General features: G+C 31.7%; 1 protein-coding gene and 1 long non-coding RNA gene across 3 annotated transcripts; both read left to right on the top strand.

Annotated features, from left to right (window-relative positions):
* The first annotated feature begins 869 nt into the window (after window positions 1-869).
* On the top strand, window positions 870-26,323 carry LOC134269957 (RAC-beta serine/threonine-protein kinase B-like). 2 transcript variants are annotated; one of them, XM_062752133.1, is made up of 11 exons: window positions 870-1,010; window positions 4,276-4,361; window positions 11,645-11,767; window positions 12,170-12,375; window positions 14,041-14,172; window positions 14,653-14,718; window positions 15,028-15,219; window positions 15,539-15,667; window positions 16,085-16,299; window positions 16,667-16,754; window positions 23,776-26,323. In XM_062752133.1, exons 2-11 carry the CDS (start codon window positions 4,307-4,309, stop codon window positions 24,031-24,033), a joined length of 1,464 nt encoding a protein of 487 aa, XP_062608117.1. In that variant the 5' UTR covers window positions 870-1,010; window positions 4,276-4,306; the 3' UTR covers window positions 24,034-26,323. The 2 variants fall into 2 exon arrangements, with proteins under 2 accessions (XP_062608117.1, XP_062608116.1); XM_062752132.1 differs by lacking the exon at window positions 23,776-26,323 and adding an exon at window positions 18,104-18,443.
* Window positions 7,450-9,938, top strand: LOC134269959 (uncharacterized). Its single transcript, XR_009992689.1, has 4 exons — window positions 7,450-7,573; window positions 7,848-7,952; window positions 8,274-8,437; window positions 9,509-9,938. It is a non-coding gene; the product is annotated as an uncharacterized LOC134269959 (long non-coding RNA).
* Window positions 26,324-26,434: the final 111 nt, after the last annotated feature.

Genomic DNA, 26,434 nt, shown 5'->3' with positions numbered 1-26,434 from the left:
CAAGAAATTGGGCGAACGAGATATCGGGCGAACAATTTTTAGGGCGAACGACCATGGAACCGATAGTCCATTTACTGAGTATACAGGTGTCTCATTATATCGCGGTACTTAATTCTTTTGCATAAAAAGAGTCATTTCTAATTTTTTATTTTAACTTACATCAAATGATAATTATAATTCTAACTTTGGCCTAACTTTTCAGTGTCCAATTATTTTCCAAGCTTGCATCGTTTAATTTGTGGTCTATTTTTAAAACAGGAAGTCTTATTTACCTCCTAAATTGGAGAGTCTCATTGTATCGCGGTATGGGAATACATGGAAACTTGTAAATGACACAGACCTCAATTTTTATTTTTGAATTTACGATGTAATTCTACATGAAAAAGTGAACAATTGTATAAACTAAAGACTTAAAGAGATGAACTTTATTATAATTTTTACGAGGTTATAATTCTAATGGTCTAAATATAATTAAAACAGGACTTGAAATCTGAAAATTTCGTTTTATTTTTTTTTCAAACGGATGTTCCGTACTTCTTAATCATCAAAAAATTAAACATTCAGACAACATTCATATTGTCTATCAACAAAAAGAATATAGGCTATGTATCCACATTTTTGCGATATACCGCGATACAATGAAACCCGCGATATAATGGGAATCGAGTATATATAGACATATGCAGTAGATTCAAATCAATCAATTCTACATGAAACCAAAACGCATGTTTCTTAAAAACATGTTTAAAATATACAGTTAAAAGGATACAACTTTTATGTGCTATTACCACAGAACGTTCTGAAACAATAAATATTTCGTCTACTTTCATTTTTCGTCTGGGTGTTTAAAACGAAAGTAAAACTACACATCCGGGCTTTGCATAATCTCGTCAATGAACGAGAATTCGACGCGACGTGAGGGAATTGATCAACAGATTGAAATAGAAAGAATTTTTAATTATTTTTTAGGATCAGACCAAAATTCATCAAGGTCTTACTACTATGCAGAGGTAAAGAGTTCATATATTTATGTTTCACGGTCAGGGATGTTCAATAATCTACGCTTAACGACAGTATTCGGCATTGACTAGTGAAATGATGAACCAAGGCCATGCTTGCTTAAGACTTTGACTTTTAAACTGTAGATTTGATTTATTTTACTTATCCTATAAATATTTAATTTTTTGGTTGTTCAGTTTAGATACAGAGTATGAAAAACACAAGTTGATTTAATTGAACCAGGAGCTAATTTGAAGTAATTTCATTGAATAGGCCCATGACTTTTCATCAAAAATCATAAAAATAGACCCTGGGCCACCATTAATTTATCTAGATATTAGAACTATGTTTCATATTCATTGTAGACCTAGTGTTAATTTAATGTATGAGACATAAACTATGGAATGTGGAAATTCCCAGTCCCCAAGCTAACGTCAGTGTAAACTTAAAAGGCACATGTTTTGTGTTTTAGTATGTTTGGGATTGTCAATCTAATATTGCCAGATCAGTATCCTTGAGTTAGAGTGTGATATCTTTTGTGTGTGGACCACGCTTCATTGCAGTGTATAAACCCCAATCCAGTAGTTTCTTACAGTCATACAGAGTTTTGAAGCAAACCATGCTCATGATATAGAGTGTTCTTGAATTCCTACGTTATTTTTTAGCTTCAGGTAGTCTTTACTTTACTGGTCCCAAGATCCGCAAAGTTTTAAACTATGCTCACTTGATCTCATATAAACTGAAGTCACCTTCAGCGACACTACATTTTAGCACATTTTTCTGGGGACCGGAGTATTAAACTTTACATGCATGTATTAAAACTTGAATGTTGTAATTTACTTACTTTACATGCATGTGTACACCTAAACTTTTACAGAATTTGCTATTATGGAAGATAAGATATTTTGTATAATTATCTTTCTTTGATATTTCTTTACGTTTATTCCATTGTTGTTTGTTATAATAAGGAAAGAGAAAATGTGACAAATATCAAACCTGACCAGGATTTTAGCTCTAGAGTCCAGACCAATGAACTCGAGAGCATCTGCTCTTCTAAATGAGCTGTCTGGCCGTCATCAAACAAACCCACCTTACTGCCATACATTTCCTTTCTGTAATTTAGTTAATTAATTTTTGAGAGCTAATGTGAACTATTTCATACTGGGAATTTTTTAAATTTTTTTTTTTTGTTCATTTGTTATTTAATAAATGTCCCTCTCAAGAATTTTTCACCCATGGGCTTGTCACCATTTGGCGGTGGAAAGCTGAAAATTTATACTTGGCACTCAGAGATATTGAGCAGTGAGGGATCTTTTTCATGCCAATATTTACTGTGACACGGCTCCTAGGTTTACATGGTCTCATCAGAACTGAGCACATATCTCTATGTCTTGCAGTGGATTCAAACCCGCAACACAAAGATCAGCTCCTTTGTGATTTAAGAGCATGTAGACATTTTTACCACTGCACAATGAAAACATCTTGAAGGAATTTAAATATTAGTATTTCAGAGACATAAAATTTTGAACATGAATATTTCACTATGCACTACATACACCATGACATATGTTTACTTTGAAAATTCAATATTGCACAAATATATTAAACTCGCAGGAAACCATTTCTTTTTAGATGCATTTGTTATGCTATTTTTTTTTTGGAATACAAATAATGATCAAACATCCAATTAAATTGTTCACAAGTGAAAAAGGGCAAAAATAACCCTGTATACAGTACTATTAATTTCAGAGCTTATAGCTTTCAGGGACTTCTTTTCGAATGTCTTATTTTAATTTTGTAGACTAGCTGTTGTATATCTTTTTAGAGAGCCACTGTTTTGTCCTTATTATGCTCTTCTGTTCCCAGTGGCAAGCTCCAGCTGTTCTCTCAGTAGAAATGTTATTGTGGCCTTAATGAGCAATGAGCTTAAGTTTCCTGATCCTAACTAAGCTCGTTCTCTCTCTCTCGGTAGAAATGTTATTGTGGCCTCAATGAGCTTTTAAGTTTCCTGATCCAAGTACGTGTCATTGAACAAAGTTGTAAACAGGAAAAAATGTGGGCTGTCTTTGTTTACTAGTGCTCATGTAATATAATCATGATAATAACTGGAACACAGTACAAACATACTTATAAACTACTATTAACAACAGTCTGAGGTACTAATGCATGTGACCTGGTGTGACCCCAAGGAGTGAAGGAGCTTCCATTCATAGCAGGAGAGAGCTTGCTTCAATTCACTTTTGAATTTTAACTGTTTACTACAAAACATGTACTCTTGATTTACAACTTTCCAGACACTAATATTTCTAACAGGAAGCATTATGGAGGTGAGACGTGATGACAACTCATCATCTACTTTTATTTTTCACTGTTTTATAGAGGATTTGTTTGTTGGTCCCTGTCAATAAAATGACTTGAGTTTAAAATTCTTGGTCTATATTGGTGCTCTAAGAGTGTTGACTAATATAGTTCTATCTCTCCACCCTTGGTAACGAAATTTACTGGTACTGGTTCCTTGTTCTCTCACAATTCAATGCGGTCTATTAATTTTTTGATTTCCTGTTACGAAACAGTGTTAAGAAAGAGAATAGGAAATAAAAGTCGTTTTTAGGATAAACATATCTATTTACCTCCATGTGTATATCTTTTGTTAAATCATTCACTGGAATTTGATCAGCTTTGCTCTATCACTAGCAAACAAAAACAAAACCAAATAAACAGAAAAACAAAAATGCCTCTTGGTAAATTATGATCCAGAGCTATAGACAGACCACTGTCATGTGTGGAAAACAAAATGCTGAAAGGGTGATGATCTTTGATGCTGGTCGGTGGCTTATGTCAAATACACATGTATGTAAATCATGTTAATGGCATTCCCCGCAGTCAATTACTGGCAAATAGTACTTGTTTCATTCACACTTGGTCATTTCATGTTATGACAACAGTTTTTTTTTTTTGTTTCTCACTTTTCTTTTAACCACCTTGAAATCAGCAGTAGTTATCATGATTATGGTAACTTATAAAAATTATTTTCGCGACCAATACAGCATAAGTTTTTCAGTGAGGTACTCTGTACTTTTGTTAAAAAACAGTGAAAATGATCCTATAAAATATTGACATAAAATATAAGTGAGAAGAGACAATGAATATGGAATTGTATCAGTTGTAATTGACTACATTCACTTTGTAAATACATGTAAGTCTACATGTACATTAGAAATTTAATAAACCTAAGCGTTATTAAAATAGAGTTTTAATTTCTTTTTTTTTTTGTAGAAATCGTTGACAGGTAGACGTTGCAGGTGAGATGAGTAACTCTGACACCATTCCTGTGGTCAAGGAGGGGTACCTATGGAAAAGGGGTAAGGATCCAGAAAATTGAGGTGTGGAAGTGAGGATTTTCACATGTATAATGTGAAAAAGGGGTAAGGATCTAGAAAATTGAGGTGTGGAAGTGAGGATTTTCACATGTACAATGTGAGAAAGGGATAAGGATCCAGAAAATTGAGGTGTGGAAGTAAGGATTTCCACATTGTCATTGTGAGAAAGGGGTACAGCAACAACAAGTCTCATTTTGTCATCTTTATATGTAAATAAAAAAAGGGAGTGGGGGTGGGGGTAAAACTTGAATGTGTTCTCAATGATTTCAACATCCTTTTTTATGGGAAAGGGGTTAAAGACCATTAGACTTCAGCAAGTATGTATCTATAAATATGAAAATGTGTCATTTGGTAAAACTTCATTTTTCTTGATAATTTTCAAGTACATGTAATCATTAAGGACAGGGGTAGAGCTTCATCTTTCAGATCATCTTTAAAGCCTTTGCTTTTTTGCAATTGAATATATTATGGATGTTGTAATTTTTAAGAGTAATTTCAAAAATAATTTCCATGCTAGGAAAAAATAACATTAATTAATAAATGAGATACTTCTGGTATTTTATAAATTAGTAAAAGGAATAGTTATGTACACAGAAGAGATTATAGATTCACAAGAAAGAAAGGAATAATGAGGGTCATTGAACGTAATGTGTTTATCATTTTTATTCACATTTAAAAAAAACACTTATAAGCATCTCATAAAGCAGAGAAACAACAATTATGTGCACTTAACAAAAAAACTGTGGGGTTTTTTGTACAAATAACTTCCTAATTGTGTAAGTTACAGAAGTGTAAGTGCTCTGAAGTTTTTCTCCCATGGTTTTTTTTCGTAAACAATGCTCAACATCGTAAAGATATATAATCAGCCTTGTATCAAGAGAGTGTTTTGCACTGGAGATTTTCATATTTGGTGTTATTTATGGGTGTTTATCTAAATTAGTTCCTGAGCTTGAATATATTTGGTGTGGCAGATATGAAAAGCATATTTATATATAATATATTGGAGTCACAGGTTGTCTTGAATGAACATGATGAAGAAACTAAGTGTATTCTAAAATTTTTGAAAGTTTTTGTTAAAAAAAAATTTAAAAATCCTCTTTCTTCTTCATGATCCTGTCACATTTATTATATTAAATGGGGACTGTGTTCAGAAAGATAAATAGCTACTATCATTTTAAATAAAAAAGGAATTTTTAATACATGTACTGTAAACATGGACTTTTGAGTTATTTTCGCCCTTTCACACTTGAAAACAGTTTATTTGCCTTTTCATGGTTAAATCTAAGAAATTATACTGTTTTCTTCGAATTTGACTTGTTGTTAAATTCACCCACTTGTGTCTAGGGCAAAGGGACAAAAAAATAAAACAGAGGCAAACATTTTTCTGTAAACAGTAGTGGCAACAAGTTGAAGAGTATTATGCAACTGAAAAATAATCAACATTTGAAAATATTAATTTTCGAACACTATTAACATGATTAATTATAAAAAAGACAGTAAGCTCTTCTTGTGTTTTTGTTTGATAGTTGTGACTTGATCGTGTGCAAGAGCTTAATGAGCAGCTTTTTCTATACGTGTATATTGATTTTATATGATAATAATAAATGTGTTGGAGATTTCATAATCACAGAAAACTTGCTAATGACCCTATCTGGATAGTTATCACATTTTAACAGTACATATGACTTATCGTATATGATATATACATACTATTTTGAACTTATGGTCAGAGTTGGTTGGATAAATGAGAAAAGAGAGCTATGGTAGCTAGTCTTCAGAATTTTTGGGAATTCACATTATCTTATTATTATTGGGTTTGTGTGTGGGGAGTGGGGGTGGGAGGTAACCTGGTTGTACATTTAAATGTATGCTTCAAATTTTACATTTAAAAAATCAGTTGTATTTAAAATTTTTCATTTTATCTCAGGAATGTTTTTATATCAATAAATATAAACTCATTTTTTATGGGTTTAGAAATTATACTTAGTCTTACTGAGATTTTTAACCCCTTCACTTCCGTACCGGTCAAATTGACCGGTGGCGCGTTAAAACACGACTTCGCGAAAATAAGATCTCCGTATCTATTTTGTGGTAGCATGAAGGTATATAAGCTATATATCATCTTTTTGGAAATTTTCTCTACTTTTAAAATATCTAAAAAGATTATATCTTGATTGCCGGTATTTATTCGATTTTACGTTGTAAAGACAAACGTGACTTTTTGAAAATGGCGTAATTTTCCAAAGCAATTGCCGATTTTCCAGACGATTGACAATTTTTTCCTGATTAACTTTATAAAGAAAGCATGGTATATTCTTAAAGCATATTTTCTCTACTTTTAAAATATGTAAAAATTATTGTTATTAAATTAAGGTATATTTTAAAAACAAGAATTTTCTTGCACTTATGTGTTTTTTCTCGATTTTATTCGTAATGTTTAAACAAAGCTCAGTTTTACGTTTATTTCTGTGTTAAAATAGGGAAAACAAAATAAAGCTGGTAAAAGTAGAGAAAAATTCCTTTCCAACAAGCCCTTACAGGCTTTCTTACGCTCAGTATTTTCTTAATTACGGTAATTTGAATTTGTGACCTTCGCATAGTTTTTATGGAAAAATCGGTCAATATTTACATGTAACGTCAAGGTCGATAATGTTGCGTCTTACTCGAAACAACAAATTCTTTTATAAGACTTTTTGACCATTTAAATATATTTTTTACTGAAATAAATGCATAATAAAAAAAAATAGATTTCAAAAAACAGATACATACTATCGTTCTGCCTTTTGTGAAGTGAATGTTAATTTATTCATCTACATGTAATGATGTATATTTCATGTAGTGATATACAATGTTGACCAAAAAAATTGTAGATTCCCAAAACGTCGATCTTTACTAAAAAAAAAAAATCAATCAGATTTTTAATAATGTTGTATCTTGTTATACTGTATACTTAATTTGCAATTTAATTGGATCTATATTGGTGCGAAATTTAATAATACAAAAACTCGCATTTATAAATAAATACGACTCATCACTGTATGAGTTGATACGAATTGAAATAACCACGTGTTTCCGCTGTGGCAGTAAACAACAACATCATCCGAAATCTGAACGTCAATTTTCATGATTATTTCACGACGAAGATCATCACATCAATGAATCAAATAATACGGACATGCCTTTGGTATTAGCAGGTGAGAATACGTGTATATTGAATGAAAAGTTTAAGTTTAAAACGCATTAGTTCACGTTCAAAAGAAAACTAAATGTACACATGTACTAGATCTTTATGTTTCAGTGTGCGTATTTCGTATTGTTCAGCCAACTTTGTGTTGCTTTTGAACTTCGATGCTTTTGACAATCACTCGTAAGTTCAAAGTAAAATCAAAGTTGTCATAATAATGGATAGTTGTTTTCAGTATGTATGTACCAGTGTGTACATGTACCACTTTCACATTGAATTTTTAGGGTGCTTTCACCATATGCAACAATACTTTCATCTGTGAATACCCACTTTCTAAGCCCACCAGGAACTACGAAGATCAATCGATATGTAAGGACACCAATGAACAGGTAAATTTTTGTTTTGGTATTGAAAATTTCTGTATTTCTAAAATTTCAAAAAATAAAGTCTAATTTCATTTGTGTCATTCTCATGATATTGCATTCATACAAGTTTATACACATTTGATTTATATTTTGAAAAATAAGTGTTTGAAACACATAGTACTTATGATGCTTGATTATTCATACAGACACATTATTTAAACATGTAATATCTATTCTATTTGAATGAATGCCGAGATATGGAACAAGCTGTTTTTATAGACTGCTGTTGTATTTCCAATCTGCATAAAGTATGTGGTTAGAATTTCCATTTTCTCAATTTTTCAGACACTTTCCAATTATCATACATCATATACATGGGTGGTCAAACTCACTGGATGGTTTATCAACACTCCCATGCTCACGAACAGCCTTGCGCCAGGAATTTTGCCCTGAAGTAACATTTGCAGTCTATTGTCTCCTTTCTTTTTACAACCCTGGCAGCCATGCAGGTATGCAATCTATGAAGGCCATGAAGGGACGTAGAATTTTTAAAAATTTATAAAAGTAAACCAAGTTCTTGATTTATACAATCCGTTCTCTTGGATTGACAATCTGTTATAACAAATTGCCTATTCATTCTCACAGATTATCAATTCGTTCCCTCAAATTACACCATCCGTTATCTCAGATTGTATAATTCATTCTCTTAGTTTAAATGACTCATTCTCTCGGAATGTAAACCCTTCCCATGATTTCATTTAAATTATTTATCTGTATTTATCGGATATGGTAATACAGTAAAACTGGTTTAGTATGAACACGGATATTGCGAATTCACGGATACAGTGAAGTTATCTTGGATCCCCAGCTATATAAATTAAACAAATTCCTTATACGGATATAACGAATTATGGATATAACGAAGTAATTACATAGGTCCCAGTGACTTCGCTATAACCGAGTTTTACTGTACATGTTTAAAAAATAGAATATTGTAGTATTTTACATCCTAACTTTTATTACATATTACGGTCCAAAATGAGAAAAATACATGAACATTTTCAAATCCATGTGCTAGTACTGATATTTGTACAACAAAAATTAGTAATCCTTAAGATCGGGCCGGATTGTGTAATTCGAGATCTCATATTATAAATCGAGGGAACGATTTAGTAATCCGTGGGATTGGATTGTCTTATTCGATTCGATCTCATTTTTTACTTTTTTGAAAAATTTACATGTCCCTTCTTGGCTTTCGTAGCAATCTAATGCCAGATTTTTTTACATGTTGCGATAGCCTAAACAGAGGTCTGGCTTTAGTCAGATTGCCATATATGCTATTTGTTTTAGTTCAGTAATTTTACCATGATGGTTTACTACAAGGTTGTTGAATTATCAGTCCTGATACATTGACTTAACAATATCATTTAACTACTTGAATCACATAATAAATACAATTTTAATTTTAAAAGGAAAATCAAATAAATGTAGTAATTTTAGCATTCTTAATTTTATTTATAAATGTAAATCTATATACACAATGACATGTATCTGTTTCAAAATATTTAAATCTTTTACAGGATAGAAGCTGATCACTTGTACTTGACAGCAAATAATAATGTCTTGGACAAGTCAAAGAATTTCCTCCAGTCTTACAGAGAAATGACAGTTGATAAAAGAATGGTGGACACAAAGTAAAAGTGCTCTTCAACATTTTGTTGAAGGTTCATTTCTAGATTTGTATATTTGGATATAAGCGTCACATTTTCAACTTTGACTAAACAGTTTTGCGTTAAATATTGATAATGCTATCTATTATTATTATTTCCCTCCAAGATAACATGTCAAGTCTTTACTGTACCCCTTAAGCTCTGTTATACCAGAAAAATCTTGTAATGAAATCATTTAGTTTTTTTTCTTGTTAGATTAAATCCATGAAAATAAAGATTATTTTTAATGGCATCAAGAGAATGGATTTCTTGTTTAACAAAAAGATTGTATACATGTTTTGCTAGGGGGTTTTTAAGAAGCAAACCAGAATTCTTTGCTTGCAAATTTTGTTGTTTGCAATTTTTATTACGTCATCTATTAGATGATTTATCCATGTTTGAAGCATTTCAAAATTGATATTTACTTACAGTTTAAAGCAGAATTCTGTACTGATATGACCTTGACCCCCTGAAGAACAAGAGTGTCAAGGTCAATTTTTAAAACAAAAATGTTCTTTTATCTTTATGGCCCATATCTTACATACAATATCATGAAATATACAAAAAGTGTCTAGAATGTGTCCAGAATGTGAAATAACAAACATGTATATAGCCAAAAACTTTAAAATGATGTTGCTTAGCAACCACTTAAAGGCCATTAAACAGATATTTAAACTAAAATGATGCATGGATATTGCAGTTCTGATCCCTTCTTGAGAGTATATTCAGAATTTTCCATTTCAGCATCCATTGTGTAAAATTATGGCAAGAATATTGAAAAGTGTTGAAAAAAATTGATGAAACTTTTGCACTTATTTGACCTTTGACCTCCTAAAAATAGTTCTAATGAGGTCAAACTTTAAGACAATTTATCTGCTGTTCGTCCCTAGTAATTTTATGACCTCACATCTAACTTTTATATGTGCTGGGATGCATAAATGTGTATAGGATGAGTAATCAATGATAATTCTTGCCCGAAAATTAAGAAATTCTGGGTTGCTAAGCAACCGCTTTTAAGTAGTTATTTGCAGAATTGAAAAAAAAGTTTATGTGTTCCATGTAGTACAGTATCATGCTCTTTTGTGAGTATATCCAAAATTTCCTATTTCAACATACATCATAGTAAATAATTAGCTTGAAGATTAAAAAGTATCAAAAAATTCCATAAAATTTTGCACTTAATTGACCTTTGACCTCCATTTTTACTAATAAGGTCAGTTGTTGAGTATCTGAATAGTCATAAAATATCATCTCTAAGACATTCCCTACAAAATGGTATGCAATATACCTAGCTTTCTCCTTGAATAAAAAAGTTTGAAATAATTTAATAATGTCATATCAAAAGGTATCCAAAATCACCTAAAATGTGCCGGAAGAGAAAGGGTTAAAAAGAAATTAGATAAGTTCATGGTTTGCTTTGTTAGTAATTGCTTCCTTTGCACAATGTCATATCACATGCACTGTGGCCCTCAGTGCCAGTATCTTTATGTATACATATCAGCTACATCAATTGATTAATAGTGTTAAATCTTGCATTGACCAGAAACACAAGGAAATTAATGATGCTTTTTTCTGTTTTCTCAGCATGCTCAAGTACATTTGCAATTTTATTAGTTATTACATATCTTAGAAACTTAGAATGTCTTCCTATGTAAACAAGGGGGGTTAAGTAGCAGTGTGATTGAAATACAATTTAAACTTATTTCAGATTATTTAAAGTATGATTACTCTGTCAGTGTGTGATCTTTAAACTTTTAAGTTGTTCAGTTTCTATAAAGGGAAACAAAACTTTAATTCCCGGTAAATAATATGGTAAATATCATGCAATTAAAATGATTCAGTCATTCCAAGAAATTTTTGAGATTTCCTTTGTTTTTATCTTCCAATTCTCCTAAGGCTTCCATGGTTTTTACAGTCAGTGAATTCATCTTATATGTTTATATAATTTTATATGACTTACAGAATTATCGGATTTGATGTAACATTTGTACAAATATTCATTTGTAGGAGAGCACATAAAGAACTGGAGGAAGAGATATTTTATTTTACGACAGGACGGGTCTTTCCTGGGATACAGAGCCAAGCCTGAACATGGATTGGGGGATCCCCTCAACGACTTCACTGTTCGAGGTCAGTCTAAAAATAGAAACAAGATTCACTGGGTAATCATTAGAAAAATGATGACATTGGATCACAAAAATCTATTTATAATGATACAAATGCAAGTAATGCAAATGTTTGGACTTCCTTAAAGTTATCTCAAACTCAATGGGGATAAGGAAAAATATCTTAGATTTTGAGGTTTTGTTGCTAAAATGCATAAAGAAAAAATTGTAAACATATTTCAAAAATTTCATCTCTCTTCAAGTGTCACAAAATTTGCAACATCAGTGTTTTTAAAGATGTGAAATATCAACTTTACCTTGTTAGAGACAATAGTAAATGATTTTAAATGATCTTAATGATTTAAATGATAAAATTACAATAATACTTCAAGAGGTAAGAAAAACTGACCATTTAATTGTTTTGCAGACTGCCAGCTAATGAAACAAGAGAAGCCCAAGCCTAATACGTTCATTATACGAGGTCTGCAATGGACAGTGGTCGTGGAGAGAATGTTTTATGTGGAGAGTAACGAGGAACGAGAGGACTGGATCGCAGCCATTCGCTCTGTGGCCGAAAATCTCAAGGTCACAGAAGAAGAGGGAGGGCTGCTGGAAAAGGAGAAAAAGAAAGTGGTAATTAAATTCTGAAATCATTTGGTATACAGTTAGAAAGTGAATAGTTATGAGATTATGTTGGGGTTAAATAGATACTGTAAAATCACTCATTTTTGTTAGGATTTAATTTTCGTTGTTTTCAATGTATGAAGAGACCGAAAAATTCATGTCCACTACAAAATGTTGAAAGTCATATGCATAAGGCCATATAGAATTGAAATCTTGGTTCTCAGGCCCGCGCGCATCTGTTTTGAGGTAGCCGCATTGCCGATTTTATTGTATTTTTGATAAAATAAAAAGTTGGTATTGCGGAGACCAATCCGGGAAAAAAAAATTCCGACCTCATTTGTTTCGTAGTTTAGTATTCAAATATCACTTCCGGTAGCCATTTACAATGAGATTTTGGCTACTTCGTTTGAAAATACATTCGAGGACATTACCTATGATGTTTACACGCTGTTAAGCAATGGATAAAGCAGAAATTTTGACCAGAAATGGAAAGTATATCTGTGATTAAAAACATTATCTTTATGTTAAAGAAAATTTGGAAATTAAAATGAAAAAAAAAACCTCCCTCATCTACTTTATTGTCAATAAAATGAAAAATAAAATGCCGCCGTCCCGCATCTGTTTTGGAGAAAATTGGCCTGAGAACCAGGGAATTAAATTTAGATAGCGTAACTACTAAACAATTCTTCAACCATGAAATCTAATCCCCCTTGAACCCATAGCTGTTCCTCAAACCACGAAAATTTTACTTCTACAAAAATATGTGATTTTACAGTAATGGGATTCCCTGATATAATGATGTTGTTAGTTAAACAAAACAGAAGGTAGTAAATATTGATATCTGTTCAATGATAAATAGAGAATAATACATGGCAAAACCTGTAGCACACCCCATATCAACCCGAGACTAATGTCAGCCCAAGGCCAAAGGCTTGTGATACAGATTTTGTCATGTATTGTTGTTTTTATTTTAAATTTGAAAGTAGTTTACATTGTGACGTCATTTAATGCTCATGTGACTTCAGTTATTAGGCTCCTTGTGTGTTCAAATGAAAACAACATATTGAATATGATATAGTAAAAAGATCTGAGGTACTCCGTATGAAAAGAAATGTTCCGGAAAGGTGTAATAAAGGGTGTGATAAGGGGTGATGATACATGGTGTGTAATACAGGGCACGTGCCTGTATTCATATCAGGGATGCAAAAAGCCAGTGTTATATAACAAAAATATATAATAAACAACAAGATCATTATAACGTGTAACAACTGATCTTATCTGGTAGACATAAAAAAAAGTTGTATTAATTAATGTACTTATTTGAAAACAAACAGAAGGTAGAAAAAAGAATTAAAAATTTTTTTTAAGCAAATGAATGGTAGAAATGATTAAAAGAATACTCAGTATTTATCTGATTATTTCTAATACTGCGTAAGTACCTTTTTCCGCTTGGTATTAATTTACACTATGTACGCGGTCAAAAGTTTTCCGCTGAAATTTGTCCAAGCGTACTTTACATAAATGTAAGGCATATTGTGACAGTCTAAAAAATCAGCGTAATTTTCTACCCGCGGATCAAACAGAAATTGAGATTCCACGGAATTATGACCCCATAGAAAAAAGTATGTCTACAGTAAACATACACATACTTACAATACTTGTGTTTTCTTGTAGTCATTAGATGACTTTGAATTCCTCAAAGTTCTGGGGAAAGGTACATTTGGGAAGGTCATTCTATGTAAGGAAAAGACAACCAACCATCTGTACGCCATCAAGATCCTCAAAAAGCAGGTCATCATAGCCAAGGTAAGAGGTCAAACCTTGTTACTGTAAACCAACTATTACTCGCCTCATCTTTTATTTGCGACTTGTTAGTTTGAAGTCAATCTGCGACGATTACTTTTCCTGATAGAAGAATTATTCTCTAAAAATAAGAGGCAAAATAAATGATATGCAGCAATTAATATTTTCGAGTTAAAGTAGGTTGCAAAACTTATGGATATTTCTTGCAAGCAAATAAAATTTGGTTTACAATGTCTCAAACTCAATGGGGCTGAGAAAAACCTAGAGATTTTCACTGATTCTAGATACTGTGTTTAAAATGCATTTAATAAAGTTGTTCGGACTCCTCTAAACTCACTTCTGTAAATCAATGCTATTAGAGATCTCGATGTTTGAGATAATGAAGTTTCAGTTGTAACTCATCACAATCCTAGAAATGTAAAAAATTTATTATCAATCCATATTCTCTTTGTTTTATTGATTTTGTCTGTTTTATTTGTCTAGGATGAAGTGGCTCACACCCTAACAGAAAATAGAGTTTTACAGACCACAAAACATCCATTTTTAACAGTAAGGCTCTTAGACTTCTGTGTTACATATACCTGGTAGAACATTAAAAAAAAAAAAACTTTTATGCTTTCACTTATGTATGTCAACAATTTGTGTTTGTCTGGATCACTTTGGAAAGTTACCATCATAATTACCATCATAAATTGACCATTTATTTACTAATTGAGAGTTTTCCTAATGATAAAGAAAAATAAAATTATTTAGAAGTTAAGATTAAAATTTTTATTGACTTATCCCCGTTTAAAGACTATATTCCTTTGTAAGTTTCTTGCTGAATTATTTTTCTGATATGCTCTTATCTGTTTCCAGCAACTGAAGTACTCTTTCCAAACGCCCGACAGACTCTGTTTTGTTATGGAGTACGTCAATGGGGGAGAACTCTTCTTTCATTTATCACGAGAACGAATATTCAGCGAGGACCGCACACGGTTCTACGGTGCTGAAATTATTTCAGCGCTGGGATATTTACATGAAAATAATATCGTTTATAGAGATCTCAAGGTAAATTTTTACATACATATGCTAATGAGGTTTGTTATTTAAGTGTAGATTACAATAATTCTCTAAAAGATTATATTGAGTGTCTTTCATGGCTGTTAATATGTTTTTATCTGTGTTTAATATGTGCTGCAGATGTCATCTTTTTTGTAGAGTATAGGTTATTTACTTCAATGAAATCTTCATAATTAATGCTGTATGAATTTATTAATTTGATAGTAAACAATTTTTCCACATTAAATTTCATATAAGTTAAAAGCTGTAAGATAGCTGCTGAACTAGAGACAGACATGCGTGTAGGAAATCCTTTCGTCTGTTGTAGTTGGAGAACTTATTATTGGATAAGGATGGGCATATTAAGATAGCAGACTTTGGTCTGTGTAAAGAGGAGATGTATTACGGTGCTAGTACCAAGACCTTCTGCGGAACTCCAGAGTATCTAGCCCCAGAGGTATAAACTGTCACATATAGTTACACTTTGTTTTGTAAGATAGAATCAAAATTGGAAATCAATTCAGTTTGTAAAATGTTTTTATGAAAAAAAAGATGTATTAGACTTTGTACAGGTAGTTCTGATTTATTTGTATTATTAGTGATTTTAATTGATGTCTAATATGTCACATCAATCATAGGTTCAAAATAAATGAAATTTTTTTGTGATAGATACCTTTTTTTGGTGATTAATGAATAAATCGTTAACAAGGCTTTTGCAATAATTGAAATACAAGAAAATACAATATGATTAAAATCAGATCTCTGTTACGCACAGAAATTCTGATAGTGACTTTCAGAATTTCGGAGCGTACCAAAGATCTGATTTTAATCCGATTGAAGAAAATATTAACCCTGAATGATTCCCCTTTGACAGGTGCTTGAGGACAATGACTACGGCCGAGCGGTGGACTGGTGGGGGACGGGAGTTGTGATGTATGAAATGATGTGTGGAAGACTGCCCTTTTATAATCGTGATCATGACATTTTGTTTGAACTTATTTTGCTACAACAAGTCAAATTTCCTCGCACGTTGTCGGAAGACGCTACCTCTTTGTTGTCGGGCCTGCTGGTCAAGGACCCCAAACAAAGGTCAGTTCCTCTGTGCTTGTAGAGTGGACAGTGGTCACTTATCTTGTAGAGCAAAGAGAATTTTGTTCTCGAATGAGCAATTCTAGTGATAACAGTTTCTGTCATAGACCTCTAAATATAAGGTGAATTCTCACGAACATATTAAATTTTTTTTTTAATTTGTATATATTTTTTGGCCATAAAAGATGGACTTTTAACCACAACAATTTTTCTTAAATTGTCTAAAAAATAAATTCATTTGTCTCTGTTAGGATTGACATGTTTAAGACTTCTTATCTCAATAGTTTCAAGGTAAGAGGGCTTTGGTCAATCGTATGGAGACTTGTATCTCTGTATGACTACAGATTTCTGCTGTTTTTTTTTTTAGGCTGGGAGGAACAGAGGATGACGTGAATGTGATTAGGGTTCACCCGTTCTTCAAAAGTATCAACTGGCAGGATCTGGTAGAAAAGAAGGTCAGTAATACACAAATATAGGTGATATTTCAGGTGATGATATGTGTACAAAGGTAATATATCAGTAATACATATGTGTAGGTAATATATCAGTAATACACATACCAAGGTCATATATCAGTAATTCACATACAGAGGTGATGTATAAGTAATACACGTACATAGATGAGATATCAGTAATAAACAAGTATCAGTGATATATCAGTAAAACATAAGTATAGGTGATGTATCAGTGATACAAACTCGTAGATGATATATCAGTAACACACATACATAGGGGAATTATCAATCATACACTTATATGGTGATATATCAGTTATACATGGGTTGATATATCATTAATATATGTACACAGATGATATATCAGTTATACATGTACACAGGTGAATTATCCATAAAATTCTTACCTATGTGATATATCATAAATAACTTTGGTGGTATGGCTATGAGGAGGGGGCTTTTCATTAGAAACTATAATCTGGATGGCAGGTTTGGAATTTTTTTTATAGCTCATTAAAATATCTTCAACTTTTATTAGAGAAAATAACTGCATCATTAGATATAACATTTAAAAAGGAGTCACTGTAGTGTAATAAGTTTATATCATGGTTTATTCAAGACAAATCCATTAAGGTTGCTGATTTTATATTTTAACTTTTAATTTAACATAAAGATTTATTTTTATATAAAAAAAACAGTTTTATTTTAAAAATGCTGTTTCTCATTTAAATTCTGATTTAAACAGTGTATTTTGTCTTTTGTCTCCCTGAAAATATTTTCATGGTTATCGTATGGTTATTGTTTTGTTACATGTGTTACTTGTTCAGCTATCATTTAAAAGAAATGTACGTGGTCTGTTGGACTTCTCAATAGCGACCATGCTGACCAATCGCGGTTTGTACCCCTGTCAGTTCAGAGGTCACAAAGAGGCCAGATAACATATTCTTTAGTTTCTGCATTCATCCTTTCTGAGCATTTAATCCCTTTCTCTTGATGTTGTCTGTGCATAATTTGTATGAAAATTTAAAAAAAAAAAAGATTGATGACAACAAAAACAGCTTTATCATTTCAGCTTAACATTGCTTCCCCTATTTTATTTTAATCTTCCTATCTTCAGTTGACAGAATTTTTCTTAAGCTTGGCATGAGTTTATCTATATTTATTTTAACCCTCATTTTCGCATTGCATTTTTAACAATCATCAAGACATATATTAAAAAAATAATGGAATGACGTTCAGGGGCAGATAACTGTAGTGAGGTTATAGCGGGTCGCTAGCGAGCAGTGCACCATGCCAAAGGAGAATTCTGTCTTTTGTGTTCCTCAGCATGTTCTGTTCTCCTCTCTCAGATTCCGCCACCCTTCAAGCCTCAGGTGACCTCTGAAACTGACACCAGGTATTTTGACGACACCTTTACCGGGGAGTCCGTGGAACTAACCCCGCCCCAGGCGCCTGCGATGCCGGAGTACGAGGCCTCCAGCTACTCCCTTGATCGCATCGACGAAGACATGACCGAAATGGAAAACATGCCGTACTTCGAGAAGTTCTCTTACCATGGCAGTAAAATGAGCCTGGCCCAGAGTCATAATAGTGTTATGAGTTTTGATACGACATGGAGCTCGTGATCAAAGCATCAAGGGAACCAAAACCTCAGGACAACTAGATGAAACATAGGAGTATATATGTGTTGAGTATATTCACAATATGTCACCTGTATTTATAATGTTAAAAAGGGTTTTGAAGGATGCTTGATGAGCATTTATATTATCATGTCCCAATATATTTTGGGGACATATTTTCTAATCTTTGTAAATATGTGTCACTGAATATCAGTACACAATAAATAAAATGATGACACTTTTTTAAGCTATCGTTTGACATTGATGAATTTTACCAGCAAAAAAATACTTGTTTGAATGCTTTCTTAGTTGTTTTTCTTTAAGGAAATGTGACAGTTTTTTCAAATTTTGGAGCTTAAGATTGTTCATACAAAGAACATAACTTACTCTTATAATTTATATGAATCAGATTCATAGAATATAAAATATTTTTTTTTTCAATAGGAATTTAAAATTTGTGCCTGTGGCATCTTATTATATGACTTGCTAACCTGTTCATTATATGACATGTAAAAACGTAAGGTTTGTAATGTAGGTTGAGTAACTTCAATGAATTTTATTTCCCTTCGTTAAGATTAATCAATGTATGTCTACAATGAATGAATGTCTCCTATTGATATATTTTAAGAATGCAAGTGCTATATACCCATAGGAATTGTTTCAAATGTATAAAAGGTTGTTTTTACACTGCAATAGATTTGCTGATTTGATAACGTCTAAATTTGTACTTGTATTAATTGTTTTTTTTGACATGACAGGATTTTTTTTTTAATTTTGGTCAATAAACCAAATTAGTTTCATTTTGAGGTTTTGTCAACTTTTTGTTGCAAATTTAATATGGATCACAAAGGCGGTATGGATGAAATTCAGAATTGATTTTCAAAATGAAAAATTTATCCATGTTTATATGTTTTCTTTCATGACATATATACCAAGTAGTCAAGAAGCATACATGTACAATGCAAGTCTGCACAATATACCTAGTTAATATATATCATTTGTAATAAAACATAATTTGTTGTTCTGATAGGTTGTAACTTGTTTGAAAATATCATTTTTTTATGCCATTTAACAAAAGGTTAACATTTTACTCTCATTGAATCTGTCTTACTATCAAAAGCAAAAATGGCTCATAGAGCATTGAAAGACTTAAAAAAAAATTGTTCACTTGCAATTATTATGATTTATATAAAAGAAATTGTGAAAATGTGGATTTAATTTAGGGTGGGGAAAACTAAAACCTGCATTTAAATTTACTCAATCTTTATTTTATTTTAATCAGACCTATTGAAAGGATGAAATATCATGTAGATGTATGTGATTTTTATAAATGTATCGTGCTCCATTTGTGTATTTGCTACACTAGGAATTTTTTTTTACAGCAAGTTTTTAGAGACATTTCTTGCTTCGTCAAAGTTTTACTTTTTTTTTAACTTACTATTTAGAAACTAAAGCAGAAATGAGATCTTTTTGAAGCATTTCTTATAACCAGATTTTTTTATCACAACATCTTTTTTTATAAAACCATAAATTACAACCATTAAAACTTGTAAGATGTACTATAAAAATGTTGCTAAACTTTTTAGTTTGGCATTCCAAAAGTCACTTGTATTTTTTGTGAAAAATAGATAAAACAACAGTTCTGAACATGCCCTTCTTTTAAAAGGATATATATACATGTATACATTATATATTTTTGCCCCCAGAAATGTAGAAATACATTTTAAAGTATTGAGCACTAAAGTATAAAACCTGGAACAAAAATGGGTGATATTTTCTGAATAAACAAGGCCAGTAAGCAAGGAACCAATATCTATAATATTTGTTAACAAGAATTGTCAGGGTTCTTTTCTGATTAATTTGTTTGATATTTTCTTAATTATTTTCTTGTGATAGTTTTACATGTACTTTTTTTAAGTGTTCATGAATGTTTTTTTAAAAATGTTTAATAAGATAATATTTTGTGTTCAATTTTTATATTAAAACCATGCTTATCAGTTTTAGCAGAATATTACTCAATACGTAATGGATTCATTATTCATCATAAACTCTCCAGGAGAGAATGTTTTTTTATTTGTTTTAATTCTCAAATGCTTAAAGAATTTCTATGTCATGAGCATCTTAAAGCACTGATTTTTTGTTGTATAACTATTTATTATGTATGAAAGGTGTGCATTAGTTAACAAATTGACAATTATTGTTATTCTAGTGATAGTTTAAAATAACTGACAGCCAAAAAGAGGGCTAGTAATTGAAGAACAGTTGATCTTTTCACAAGAAAATGACCCAAAAGTGAATAAGTAACAGACAAGAAACAAACTATCAGGCTCCAGCAAAATAAGTTTGTCTGCCAGGGTAGTGTTACTCTATTATTACTGACAATTAATTAGGGTCAACTAATCAATATGATTGACAAAAATAACAAAGAAACACCTGAAAATTAGTTGACAAGAAAAGTTTTGAAAAGATCAATCTTATTAGGCTAATAGCTGACAATATTCGTTCGCTAAAAGATGTGATACTTCGAAAAGATGACCTTTAGGCAAGTAGCTTAAGGGGGAGAGTTGAAATACAGTTTCCAAGTATCTATATCAAGTTTAGTGGAATCATTGGCAATAGATTCTGTCAGATTGGGATTAATCTGACATTCATGTTAATCTGACATGGCCTAAATATCTTAATTTCGTTATAGTAAATATATGAATATGTGAAGTGATCAATGTGTTACATATATGAGATATATATATATCTATAAGCACCAGTAGATTAGAACATTAAGAATGTTCACAGATTATCAAACCTAAATATCATTTATGAAAATTCCTATGTATTATTATCAGATTTGTTTTATTATTGTACTGAGATGAGCCAACCTTTAAATAAAGATCATTTTAATGATCACAGAGAGAGAGAGACTCTTTTTTACTTCAATAGTAGGGTACTATGAATATAAGTGTACTATAAGAATATTGCACAGGTCTACTACAATTGTATTGCACTACAGTAGCATAATTACCTTTCACAGTTTGGTAACTCATACTTTGATACCATCAACAGTTACATAATATGTAGATAATTTATAATATGGCACCTTCCACAGCTAGATAATTCACACTTTGATACCTTCCAAAGTTGGATAATACATACTTTGATACCTTCCAAAGCTGGATAATTCATACTTTGATACCTTCTACAGGTAGATAATTCATACTTTAATACCTTCTACAGTTAGATAATTCATACTTTGAAACCTTTCACTGTAAGATAATTCATACTGTGATACCTTCCACAATTAGATGATTTTTATTTTTGAGACTTCCAAAGTTGGATAATTCGTTCTTTGATACTTTCAAATTAGGTAATTCATACTTTGGTACTTTCCCAATCCAAAGTTAGATAATTTGTACTGTGGTACATTTCACAGTCAGGTAATTCATACTTTAATGCTTTAATCTACAGCAAGATAATCCATACTTTGATATCTTCCAAATTTAGGTAATTTATACTGTGGTACCTTTTACTGTTTGTCAATTTATGCTGTTGTATTTCTATAGCTATTAGATAATTCATACTGTGGTATTTTTCACTGCTAGATAGTTCATACTGTGGTACTGCCTTTACTGTTGGATAATTCATACTGTGTTCCATTGCTATGATAAAGAGCCTTTAGAGAGAGAGAGAAAGCAAAGTAACCAGAATCTTAACTAAATGTACATGTCAAACTGTAATAAATTGAATAATAAAATAATTTAACACCAACTATTGTTTTAGTTTCTATACAAGGCTATATAATGTATATGGGGTTATTTTTGCCCGGTGTTATTTTGCCCTTTCACATTTACAAATAATTTTGCCCCATTTTGATTTCACCCAGTCATAGTTTTGTTTAAGAAATTGTACTGTATTCTTTGAATTCGTCCCATTTTAAATTCGCCCAAGTGAGGTTAGGGTGAAAGGGGTGAAAATTTCCGTGTATATAGTGCGTAAGTGGGAGCCCTCAGGTTATTTCTTATAATTTGTCTCGCTCACTATATCGATGCATTTTCCTCAAGAATACTTTGGACAAGGAACTCGAGAATATGAAGGCCCATAATAAGAGGAAATTAAATTTATGAAAATGTGTCTTGAGGTTGAGTACTGGTTTATAGATAATCAAGCTCTTTTTATACAGTGAGGGGTAACAAGAAGGTATCATGACATTTAACCTCTGTGTAGTAGGGATAGGGGGTTGAATTGGACTACAGGTATAGAGGTATTCCTGCCTGATTTTGATTCTCAAGTCAAAAAAAAAAAACCCAGAATAGAATAATGTGTTAGGAGTATGGATGGATTGATGGGAAAAAAGACTGACACTGTTTAGGATTTTATATCATTGTTTATGTATTACATGTAAGTACATTTTAAATAGTTGAAGAAGAAATAAAAATTTCAGTATCTTTTTGAACAGATACTAGTAATATTTGTTGTTTCAAATGTGTACTTTGATGGACCTATTGATTCAGAAAGAATTGAAAGGTCCAAATATTATACAGTTATTGACTGGGTATGAGGGCAACATATGATTTGTTGGACCTGAAGGTGAAAATGTTGCCCGAGGCCGCAGGCCAAGGCCTCGGGCAACATTTTCACCTTCAGGTCCAACAAATCATATGTTGCCCGAATCCCAGTCTATAACTGTTTTGTTATACCCTTCACTGCTCACTTAAAATTGATCAATTTAATCAATACATGCTATAGTATCAATTATTTTATATGGAAAATTATGGCTTCTTCAGTAAATATTAAACATCAAACTGAGAAAGAACAAAATCACAAAAATTATTTATCACAAAACATACTCTTCCCTTCTTCCTAACCTTGCTGTTAGCAACTACTCTTGTAGCTCTTAACTTCGGATATTTTCGCGTCGCGATGATTAATTACTTGTGACGTAACAGACGAGTGACGTTGCGGTCTAACAATTCTTATGTAAGACCGGTCAATAGTGAAATTGTTAGACCGATGTAAAAAACAGTACTTTTGTTGGACTTTTTATAAGTAATAAATGTATAGAATGATATTTATAAGGGTATAACAATGATTTGTATTTCCCTTTGGCAAAAAAAAGTAAGATAATCCAAGGCTGGATCTACTTTTGTTTAATTTTACTCTGTTTGTAATGCACCATCTGATTGGCTGATTGGTTAAAAAATTTAGTTTATATCATATAATCTGTGTTGCCTACACTTGGCAGTTTATATGAAGCATAAACTACCCCAACCCAGGTACATGTAATAGTGTGATATAACTTATATAGGTATTAAATTTATTCCATAAATATTTTTCTCACTCAATCTTAACTGGATAAAGAGCAAGTCATTGAAAAGAAACAATTCAAAAGATTAATTATGTTTCATTGATAGATTCAGCCCCCATGGAAACCGGATGTAAAGAGTGCCTGGGACACAAAATACATCCCTGATGAATTTGCCCGTGAGAACACGATCTTAACACCACCAGGCCAGGAACATTTGTCAGAGAGCATGAGGCATGAGTTGGATGCCATTGATGAAGAGGGGGAACTCCCCTACTTTGAGCAGTTCTCGTTTCACGGGAACAGTAGCAAGAGTTTTGGCGGATACCTGAGCGAGTCCGTGAGACATACCGATGAACTTTTCTAATGTACCGGTGGAATGACTTGAAGAGCATACTCACACAGTCATGTGACTCAGTGGGTGGAGTAATATGGTCATGTGACTCGGTGGGAGGAGTTATATGGTCATGTGACCAGAGAATTGTACAGAATGGTAGATTAATGCAATCTCAGTATTAAGATAAAGAATTATTTAGGTAAAAAAAATTTCCATTCCTTGTACTTTATATTTTTTTTTTCTTTGAAGAAAAGTAATAATATATGTATACTCTCAAGTTGTCAGTTTAGTAATGCAGTTGTAAAAAACAGTAGTCCTTGCTGTTAACAAGAAATCTTTTATAAATCTACCTCTGTTTTCATGTTGTCAGTCAATCAGATCTTGAAACTTATTTCAGCCAAAAAAATACTTTGTGTAAATTTTGTTTTGTATTCTGTTAGATCTGTATTTCTGTTGTGGATGTCCAAATATTGTCTTTGGTGCAATATTGTTCTAGCAATAGAAAAATCACTTGTTCTTGTCACAAAATATTTTTACTAAATTCCTATTTTTTGGGCCTATAATATTCCGTATATTTTCTTTTTTCATGGAGAAAAAGGTTTTTGAGAAAGTAACTGGTTACATTGAGATGTAATTGAATTCAGCAGTCTAGAAATCATTTTAAAATGTATGATTGCATTTTTAGCTGGTAGAACAGGTATTATACTTATGTGTAAGGTTGCTTTAGTATTTTATGCTTTGGTGAGGTTTTATTTGTAGGGATGTATTTTGCATACAGCTGATGTTATAGTCTTAATCAACCAATCTAAAAACAAATAATTTATCCTGTCAATTTTCATCAAATAAGGTTAAGATTCATTAAGATTTTCAGATTTTTTTTTTAAATAAGCTACTTTACAAGGTTCCGAAGAACACCTCTCCTGAAGTAAAACAATTTCAAAGATATTGGACTGTTTTAATTGTATGAATATTTTTTTTTGGGGGGGGGGGGGTGACCGTAAAGAGACTAGTTGGTGAAAATAACTAAAAAGGAGAGTGCTTGAATCACGGTTTCCATCCACCCTTGAAGAATACCAAATTCGGAGGGGGAGGGGGGGGGTTGCTGGTAAAATGTTATGTTATTGTTGTTTACATAAAAAGTTGATATGTAATACTATTAGGTTACTTAACTGAGAAATAATCAATTAAGAAAGTTTAATTACTTTGTTCCATCCATCTAGTTTTATTTATAATTACCTATTTTATACTGAAAATAACCTAGTCAACATTTTCTTACTTGTTAATTAGAGTAGATATATCATTCTGCAGGTTGACTTACAGAAATTGAAACAATATTTTGCATACTAGCAGTAATTTATATATACATACAAGTGGTTCTGAAAACATTGGATGACATGCAGTAAATTTTAGGCACTATTTCAAAAAATAATTAAGGGGTGGGGGGGGGTGAAGTGCCAGATTTTGAGAAATGAAAATTATGATGGGAATGAAGAAAAACAAGTCATGGCATTTATTTCCGCAAAAGTGAAAACCAAGTTCTTATTACAAGTGTTTTTATTTTTGCACCCTAATGTAGCAGATTTCCTGGATATATTAAACAGGTAATATAATGCAGATTAGAAAAACATATGAGGGCTGTAGATTGTTTGCTGTTGTAAACAAATGGGTTCTTTCTCAATCAAAATGGGATATTAATGGTACTTCCTATAAGATACGTTATTAATTTCTATGATTCCAGTATTTCATAATATAAATGGGAACTTTTGTATTCTTGGGATGGGGCAGGTGGATTTTTTTTGTTCTTTGGAGATATTTGATTATGTCTGTTTTTTTTTCTCTTTTTATTTGTAAACTGAGATTAATCAATGCTTAACAATGTAAATCATGTTCCTTATGAAATCCTTTTTTATATAGATATGTTCTGTTGTGTTTTTATGCTGTTAAAATTTTTGCTATCATGATTTTAATAGATTAGTCGTATTTGTCGTCTCTGCAAAACAAAATATCTGTTATATTCCTCTACAGTTCTTACAGAGATTTAAAAAAAATTGATACCACGTATTCATATATTTATAGCACATTATTAAGTTTTTCTTTCACAAGGTTTTTTTTACAGTTTTTATGTTGGTGTTTTATTTTAAGCCCCCCGATTTTAGACCCCCCATTTTTTACACCTGTTGAGATACTATTTTTATTACATCTGACAGCTTTAATAATACAGACAGCACAAAGAAAAGGTTCTTCCAATCTTACATACTAATAAGGACCAATGTTATAATGTTGTGTGTTAAAAGTACCAATAAAGTTGTTCAAAAAGGTGCTTCGTTTGTTTTAATTCTTTTTTTGGATCATCATGGTATAAAGTTTTCTGTTATGTAAGGAATCACTGTCTAGTTAGTATAGTATGCCAGGGCATCAACGATAGTGGGAA

Source organism: Saccostrea cucullata, unplaced genomic scaffold, assembly GCF_032062105.1.
Source record: "Saccostrea cucullata isolate Sc308-1 unplaced genomic scaffold, CSIRO_AGI_Scuc_v1 ctg1527, whole genome shotgun sequence".
Lineage (NCBI taxonomy): Eukaryota > Metazoa > Mollusca > Bivalvia > Ostreida > Ostreidae > Saccostrea > Saccostrea cuccullata.
Note: the sequence above shows the minus strand (reverse complement) of the source record. Positions and strands in the feature narration are given on the sequence as shown.

Excerpts from the sequence above, each read along its gene's own strand:
- LOC134269957 (XM_062752132.1), top strand. The coding sequence starts at position 4,307 with ATGAGTAACTCTGACACCATTCCTGTGGTCAAGGAGGGGTACCTATGG. Across the intron at positions 14,173-14,652 it reads AGCAGGTCATCATAGCCAAG|GATGAAGTGGCTCACACCCT; the intron begins GTAAGAGGTCAA and ends TTATTTGTCTAG. Across the intron at positions 16,755-18,103 it reads AGGATCTGGTAGAAAAGAAG|ATTCCGCCACCCTTCAAGCC; the intron begins GTCAGTAATACA and ends CTCCTCTCTCAG.